The sequence below is a fragment of the Mobula hypostoma genome, chromosome 23 (assembly GCF_963921235.1).
Source record: "Mobula hypostoma chromosome 23, sMobHyp1.1, whole genome shotgun sequence".
NCBI classification, from domain to species: Eukaryota; Metazoa; Chordata; class Chondrichthyes; order Myliobatiformes; family Myliobatidae; genus Mobula; species Mobula hypostoma.
In genome coordinates, this window is record NC_086119.1 from 2956817 (window position 1) to 2965399 (window position 8583).

General features: G+C 48.0%; 1 protein-coding gene across 1 annotated transcript; it reads left to right on the forward strand.

Annotated features, from left to right (window-relative positions):
- The first annotated feature begins 201 nt into the window (after positions 1-201).
- LOC134336982 (forkhead box protein N4-like) lies at positions 202-4903 on the forward strand. Its single transcript, XM_063031726.1, has 3 exons — positions 202-531; positions 2345-2609; positions 3774-4903. The coding sequence occupies exons 1-3, from the start codon at positions 448-450 to the stop codon at positions 4253-4255; spliced, it is 831 nt and encodes a 276-aa protein (XP_062887796.1). The 5' UTR covers positions 202-447; the 3' UTR covers positions 4256-4903.
- The last annotated feature ends 3680 nt before the right edge of the window (positions 4904-8583 follow it).

Consider the following 8583-nt stretch of genomic DNA (forward strand, 5'->3'; position numbering starts at 1 on the left):
AGTCTTTATGTCAGGTCCATCACAGGACTGTTCCAACAATAACCTCAATTGTTCTGCGGGTCAAAAACGGAGATGAGAGAACCCAAGAACCAAGACACGTGTGTGTCCTGTGTAGGTAACACACATCACATGTGTGTGTCCTGTGTAGATAACATACATCACGTGTGTCCTGTGTAGATAACACACATCGCGGGTGTGTCCTGTGTAGATAACACACATCGCGTGTGTGTCCTGTGTAGATAACACACATCGCGTGTGTCCTGTGTAGATAACACACGTTGTGTGCGTGTCCTGTGTAGATAACACACGTCGCGCACGTGTCCTGTGAAGATAACACACATCGCGCGCGTGTCCTGTGTAGATAACACACATCGCGCGTGTGTCCTGTGTAGATAACACACATTCCTTCAGGTCCTCCTTGCCTCTCTCCCAAGCATTCTGATCTTCATGGCCCTGAAGAACAGCAAAACAGGGAGCCTGCCCGTCAGTGAGATCTACAACTTCATGACAGAGCACTTTCCTTACTTCAAGGTAGGTGAACCTTAATCCTAGTTAGAACGAGTTTAAGATGACCTTTATTCGTCACAGGTACTCTGAAGCAAGCTGTGAAATGTGTCGTGTGTGTCAGATTAAATCAGTGAGTATTGTGCTAGGCAGCCTGCAATGTCACCAAGCTTCCAGCACCAACAGCGAACTAACCCAAACCTGCTCATCTTTGCAACGTGAGGGGAAACCAGAGGAAACGACATGGTCACAGGGGGAGCAAACAAACTCCTTACAGACAGCGGGTGCAATTGAACCTCGGCCACTGGAACTGTACAGCAATATGCTAAACGCTACTCTACCAAGCTGCACAAATCTACAACCCATTAGATACAGGAGCAGAATGAGTCTGCGCCACCATTTCATCATGGCTGATCCCAGATCCCACTCAGCCCCAATCTCCTGCCTTCTCTCCATAAGCCTTCATGCCCTGACTGATCAAGAAGCCCTCAACTTCTGTGTTACATATAATCAATGACTTGGTCTCCACAGCTGTATGTGGCATTGAATTCTACAGATTCACCATTCTCTGGCTAAAGAATTTCCTCCTCATTTCCATTCTAAAAGGACATCCCTCAGGCTGTGTCCTCTGGGCGTAGACTCTTCCACCCTAGGAAACATCCTCTCCACATCCACTCTATCAAGAACTTTTCACCATTCCATAGGTTTCAATGAGATCACCCCCCTTTCTTCAGAGTTCCAGTGAGTACAGGTCCAGAGTCATCAAACACTCTGTATGACAAGCCATTCAATCCTGGAATCATTTTCGTGTACCACCCATGAACCTTCTCCAATGTCAGCACATCATTTCTTAGATAAAGAGCCTAAAACTGCTCGCAAAGAAGTAGGGTCTCACCAGTGCCTTATGAAGCCTCATCATTATGTCCTTACTTTTATATTCTAGTCCTCTCTAGGCCATGTAGTTTTACACTCCTTTGCCATGCGAAGAGTTTTTCACTGCTAAACACTTCAACGTGTGATTGTCAGGCTCCTCCCCACAACGTTCTTCACTCCATCAGTCAATGACTCGGGCACGATGGGCTGAAGGCTCACTTTCTGAGCTGCTTCAATCTGTGACTGCCCCTCCAAGTCACTCACCACCCAGCCTTGGAAACAGATCACTGGATTCCCCCATCACTTGGCCTCCCACCCCAACATCACCAGGACTCCAACAGGTCCACAAGGCCACTCACTCCCAGCATCACCAGGATTCCAACAGTTCTGCAAGGGTGCTCACTCCCACCATCTCATGCACAGTTATGGAAGGGTAACAGAGGCCAGAGGCTCCAAGATCCTGGCAAATTAATTTAAAGGAAGATTACTGTTTAATCCACACTCATAGTGGAACCTAGTCACAATAGCCCATCAACTGTCCCATCTCTGACCCCCTATCACCAAACCCCTCCCCACAGACCATCAACTGTCTCATCACCAAACCCTCATCACAGACCATCAACTGTCCCATCTCTGACCCCCCATCACCAAACCCCTCCCCACAGACCATCAACTGTATCATCGCCAAACCCCTCCCCACAGACCATCAACTGTCCCATCACCAAACCCCTCCCCACAGGCCTGTCACTGACTACCCCCCCCCCCCCAATCACCAAACCCAATCACTAACCTTGGCACATCCTCAATGGTAACTGAAGACACAAGGCTCACCCTGGGCAGGTTTACACTCTGCGTGCTGTTTTCTGAGGGTGTGGCACACTGTGGAGATGCCCGGGACGGGTGGGATGGTGCGGGGTGAAGCTTGACGGACTGAAGCATCCCCGCCTCGTGACCCTCTTTGTTGCAGACGGCGCCAGATGGCTGGAAGAACTCGGTGAGACACAATCTCTCGCTCAACAAGTGCTTTGAGAAGGTGGAGAACAAGTTTGGAGGCAATTCTCGGAAGGGCTGTTTGTGGGCCCTCAACCCCAGCAAGATGCACAAGATGCAGGAGGAGCTTCAGAAATGGAGGCGGAAGGATCCTGCTGCCATCAGGAAGAGCATGGCCAAGCCAGGTGAGCGGGAGGGCGGCAGATCCCCACGCCCGGCTTCTGCAGTGTCCCTGAGCTCAGGCACTGCCCTGGCGGGAAGGAGCTGCCTCCCCCTGTGCTCTGCAGCCCGAAGATAATGCAGGATGCAGAGACGTGTCGAGCAGGAGATTCCCCTCATTGCCCACTGAATGTCCGTGTTGTGTTCTGTGAAAAAGACTCACTGTATTTCTCACATATGCATCGAAAGACGTACATCAGTGTTTCAATGTACAAATCTTTTCTTTGAAGCATCCAGACGTACAGTGAGAAGCAGCCAACACAGTCGGAGATCTGGGGACAGCCGGCAAGTGTCGCTGTGCTTCTGGTCCCAACAGAGCGAGCCCACAACTCACCAATCCTAACCCTACGTCTTTGGACCGTGGGAGGAAACCGGGGCACCCGGAGAAAACACACATGTTCATCGGGGAGCATACAAACTCCTTGGGGACAGTAGTGGGAATTGAACCTCAGTCACTGGCACTCGGAAGGGTTTTAATAACCTTTACTCTACCATCCCTGTGAGTTCCTTCTTCACCTTGAGAGATTCCTGGAAGTCGATGGGCATAAATCGAGAATCTTCCCCTCCTCTAACAGTGTGTTGCGACTGTGTTCAGGAGCTTAATTCAGGGCTTGGGCAGGGCAACCTCTTCCTCTGTCTATCAGTGACCCAGTGCAGCCTGTCCTTAATTTGCCCCTGTCCCCTCCCAGCTGCACTCTCCCGCCTCCTGGGCCACACACTCTTCCTTCCCCCAGGCCTTGATCTCCCCCTCCCCGGTCCCGTGCTCTCCCCCCCCCCCCCCACTGCTCTGCCCCAGCGGTAAAGAAGGTATTCTGTTTCCCCACCATGTGAATCTCTCCTCCATCAACGCCCTCAAGACTCCTAAAGTGCTTTTGTTTGATGACTGTGCTGGTGTGGGGACTCGCACACTGCTGGTGTCATCGTCGTAAACCCTAACTACACTCCTCCAGTGTCCATACACCACTCCATAAAAACATAGGAGCAGGAGAGGCCATCTGGCCCCTCAAACCTGTTCTGTCAGTAAATATGATTAGGACAGATCTTTACCAGAACCTTCTTGCTTGTCCAATCACTACCTTGTTGAATCTTTGAATCAGTTCAGTAACAGGGTCTCCACAGCTTCTGGGGTAGATGAATCAACAGTTCCCTGCATGTAATAATTCCATGCAATTGAACTGTCTCAACAGATCAACTGGACAAACTGATTGGAGAAAAAAGTGATAAAACCAGGCCTCCAGTATCAGTGCCAGCTTCTGCCCACCTTGAGACCCTGCTGCCAGGCCGGGACACGTGCCGTTCTGGTCCGGGCCACGTTGAACCTCAGTGCCTGCTACCCCCAGCTCGGCTTCCCCCACACCGCACAGACAGAGCTCAGGTCAACGCCGGTGCACACCCCTCTGAAAGCCACAGCCTACCTCAGCTTCAACAGCCCAGGCGGAGCGCAGCCTATGCTGACTGTGTACTCGAACCATCGCCGTCAGTGCACTGTCCACTTCTCCACAACATTTCAGACGTCACCAGCCTCCTGCACGTACAGCAACCCAAAGACAAGGGTGCAGAGCACATCCCCCCAGAATCAGATCCCAGCACAGATGTCGACGGCCTGAATCCCAGTCTCGTGGACTTTGAACTTCAAGGTAAGCTCCCACCTCAAGCTGATTGTTTGTGATAGAACATGGCCGCACAGAAACAGGCCCTTCAGCCCTCTTGTTCATGCCAGCCTAGTCTCATCTACATACAACTGGACCATAGCCCAATCATCGATGGATTTATCCAAACTTCTCTTCAATGTTACAACTGAACCTGCATCCATCACTTCCACCGGCAGCTCGTTCCACACTCCCAACACCCTCTGAGCGAAGAAGTTCTCCCTCAGAAATCCCTTAAACCAGGAGTGTTTGAACTAGTTTGGCAGGGGGATTGGAGCCAGAACACCAGGTCGGAAGTTGGAGGGATACAGAGGAAGGTAGATACCAGGGCAGTGAAAACAGACAGGAGCAAAGTAATAGATATGATGGGATGGATAGTTTGAAGTGTGTGTATTTTAATGCTAGGAGTATTATGGGTGAAGGTGATGAACTTAGAGCATGGATCAATACATGAAATTATGATGCTGTGGCTATTACAGAGACTTGGTTGAGAGAGGGACAGGAATGGGTGCTTAATGTCCGAGGGTTTTGATGTTTCAGAAAAGATAGAGATGGGGGTAAAAAGAGGTGGGGAGTTGCAGGATTAATCAGGGACAATATCACAGCTGCACTCAATGGGGACAGAATGGAGGGCTCATCCACCGAGTCTGTATGGGCAGAACTCAAAAGTAGGAAGGGTGCAATCACTCTGACGGGATTGTACTGCAGGACACTGAGGAACAGATATTCAGGCAGATTGAAAGTGTAAGAACAGTAGAGTTGTTGTCATGGGGACTTGAACTTCCCTAATATGAACTGGGACCTTCTGAGTGCAAGAGGTTCAGAGGGGCAGAATTTGTCATGTGCATCCCAGAGGGCACCAAAAATCAATATGTTGATAGTCCAACAAGGCGAGGGGCTGCACTGGACTTGATGTTGGGTAATGAACCTGGCCAGGAGACCAGCCTTTCAGTGGGAAAGCAGTTAGGGAACAGCGGCCACAACTTCTTAAGGTTTAAAATAGCTACAGATAAGTATCGACCTTGTGGGAGAGTATTAAAGTGGAGCAGAGAAAATTACAAGAACATTAGACAGGAACTAGGGAGAGTTAATTGGGAACAGTTGTTTCCGGACAAGTCCACATGCAACATGTGGAGGGTGTTTAAAGACCTTTTGCACAGATATGTTCCTGTAAGGAGGAAGAACAAGGATGGCAAGGTAAGAGGAAGGTGAAGGAAATGTAAAAGTACGTAAAGCTTAGTTAGATAGAATCAAACTAAAGCCTGAAGGATTACGAAGGAGCTAGGATAGAACTCGAGGGAATTAGGAAAGCAAGCAGGGGCCATGAAAAGTTTTTGGCAAGTAGGATTAAAAAGAATCCCAAGGCATTCTACACATAGGATCAGGGAGAGGGTGGAAACATTTGTTTGAATGTGGAGTATGTGGGTGAGCTTCTTAACGATACTTTACATCAGAATTTACCAAGGAGAAGGAAGTGGAGGATAGGGAGATCAGTGCTGAGAATATTGATACGTTGGGACATTTTGAGGTAAAGGAGGAAGTTGTGTTGGTCTCTTAAAGAGCAGAAAGGTGGATAAAGTAGCAGAATTAGGCCATTTGGCCCATCGAGTCTGCTCCACCATTTCATCATGGCTGATCCAATTTTCCTCTCAGCCCCAATCTCATGCCTTCCCCCCCGTATCCCTTCATGCCCTGACTAAGCAAGAATCTATCAGCCTCTGCCTTAATATACATAAAGACTTGGCCTCCGCAGCTGCCTGTGACAAAGAATTCCACGGATTCACCACTCTCCGGCTAAAGAAATTCCTCCTCATCTCCGTTCTAAAAGGATGCCTCTCTTTTCTGAAGCTGTGTCCTCTGATATTAGACTCTCCCATCACAGGAAACATCCTCTCCACATCCACTCTAGCAAGACCTTTCACCATTCAGCAGGTTTCAATGAGGTCACCCCTTATTCTTTTGAATTCCAGTGAATACATGCCCAGAGCCATCAGACGCTCTTCATAAGACAAACCATTCAACCCTGGAATCATTTTTGTGAACCTCCTTTGAACCCTCTCCAGTTTCAGTACATCCTTTCTAAGATAAGGGGCCCAAAACTGCTCACAATACTCCAAGTGAGGCCTCACCAGCGCTTTATAAAGTTTCAACATTACATCCTTGCTTTTATATTCAAATCCTCTTGAAATGAATGCTAACATTGCATTTGCCTTCCTCACTACAGACTCAACCTGCAAATTAACCTTTCCGGAATCCTGCACAAGGACTCCCAAGTCCCCTTGCATATCAGTTTTTTGTATTTTCTCTCCATTTAGAAAATAGTCAACTCTTTCATTTCTTCTACCAAAGCACATGATCATTCACTTCCCAACACTGTATTCCATCTGCCATTTTTGCCCATTTTCCTAATGTGTCTAAGTCCTTCTGTAGCCTCTCTACTTCCACAAAAATATCTGCCCCTCCATCTATCTTCATATCGTCTGCAAATTTTGCAACAAAGGCATCAATTCCATCATCCAAGTCACTGACATATAATTTTAAACCCAGCCAGAAAAGGCACCTTTATTGGTCTGCCATCAACCCTGCCAGTGTTCTTTTCCAGTCAGTTCTGACCAACTCGTCTCTTGTCCCTCTGTAATTCCCTCTACTCCACTGTGATACTGATACATCTGACTTTAGCGTCTCCTTCTCAAATTTCAGGGTGAATTTAATCTTATTATGATCACTTCCACCTAAGGGTTTTTTTTACCTTAAACTCTCTAATTAAATGTGGTTCATTACACAGCACCCAGTCCAGAATAGCTGACCCTCTAGTGGGCTCAACCACGAGCTGCTCTAAAAAGCCATCTCACAGGCACTCTAGAAAGTCCCCTTCCTGTAATCCAGCACCAATCTGAATTTCCCATATTGAATTACCTGCACATTAAAGTTCCCCATGACTATTGTAACATTGCCCTTTTGGCATGATTTTCTATCTCCCATTGTAATTTGTGGACTACATCCTCATTACTGTTTGGTGTCTGTACACAACTCCCATCAGGGTCTTTGTACCTTTGCAGTTCCTTAACTCTATCCGCAAAGATTCAACATCTTCTGAGCCTATGTCACTTCTTTCTAATGATTCAATTTTGTTTTTTACCAACAGAGCAATGCACCTCTCTGCCTTCTCGCCTGTCCTTTTGATATAATGTGTATCTTTGGACATCAACTTCCCAGCTATAACCTTCTTTCAGCCATGATTCAGTGATGCCTACATCATCATACCTGCCAATCTGGAACTGTGCTGCAAGTCCATCGACCTTATTCTGTACACTGCTCGCATTCAGATACCACAACTTCAGTCCTATATTCACCCTTTTCAATTTGTCGCACCATGCTCAACCTTTTGATTCTTAACTATGAGTTCTCACCAATGTCTGTCTTCACAACCTCTCCACCAAATGCTGTGACACTCTGGTTCCCATCCCCTGCAACTCTAACTTAAACCCCACCAGCATTAACAAACCTAAAAATCTTATGCCTTCCCTCCTACACCAACTCCTATGCCACATATTAACCTTATAATCATCCTAGTCCTGACCTCACTGACCTGACATTGGTAACAATCCTGAGATCACCACCCTGGTGATCCTGCCCTTTAACTTTGCACCCAACTCCCTGAACTCCCTATGCAGAACCTCAGCACTTGTCCTACCCATGTCATTGGTACCTAAATGGACCATGACTTCTGGCTTTTCACCCTCCCACTTAAGAATACTGAGGTCTCTATCCAAGATACCCCGGACACTGGTACCTGGGAGGCAACATACCATCTGGGAATCTCATTCTCGCCCAATGAACCTTCTGTCCATTCCCATAACTAACGAATGCCCTATCACTACAGCTCACCTCCTGTCCCCCCCTTCCCTTCTGAGTCACAGAGACAGACTCAGTGCCAGAGACCCGACCACTGTGACTTTCTCTGTTAGGTCACCCCCCACTGGGGAACTCTGCACTGGCTCCTTAACCCCTTTCCTCTTCCTGACTGTCACCCAGTTTCCTGTGTCCTGCACCTTGGGTGTAACTACCTCTCGATATGACCTACCTATCACCCCCTCAGCCTCCCGAATGATCCAGAATTCATCCAGTTCCAGCTCCAACGTGGATTGTTAGAAGCTGTAGTTGGATGCACCTCGCAGTTGTAGTGGACAGGGACACTGGAGTTCTCCCTGCCTTCCCACATGCCATAAGAGGATCATTTCACTATCCTGCCTGACATCTCTACTGTCCTAGCTGAGCAGATATAAAGAAGAGAAAGAAAAGACTTGAGCTTTTCTTTCCTGTGCTCTCTCTGAGTGAAGCCTCTCTT

Coding starts and splice junctions, on each gene's coding strand:
- LOC134336982 (XM_063031726.1), top strand. CDS start 448: ATGGCCCTGAAGAACAGCAAAACAGGGAGCCTGCCCGTCAGTGAGATC. Junction 532..2,344: donor AGCACTTTCCTTACTTCAAG/GTAGGTGAACCT, acceptor TCTTTGTTGCAG/ACGGCGCCAGATGGCTGGAA. Junction 2,610..3,773: donor TGCAGTGTCCCTGAGCTCAG/GCACTGCCCTGG, acceptor CTGTCTCAACAG/ATCAACTGGACAAACTGATT.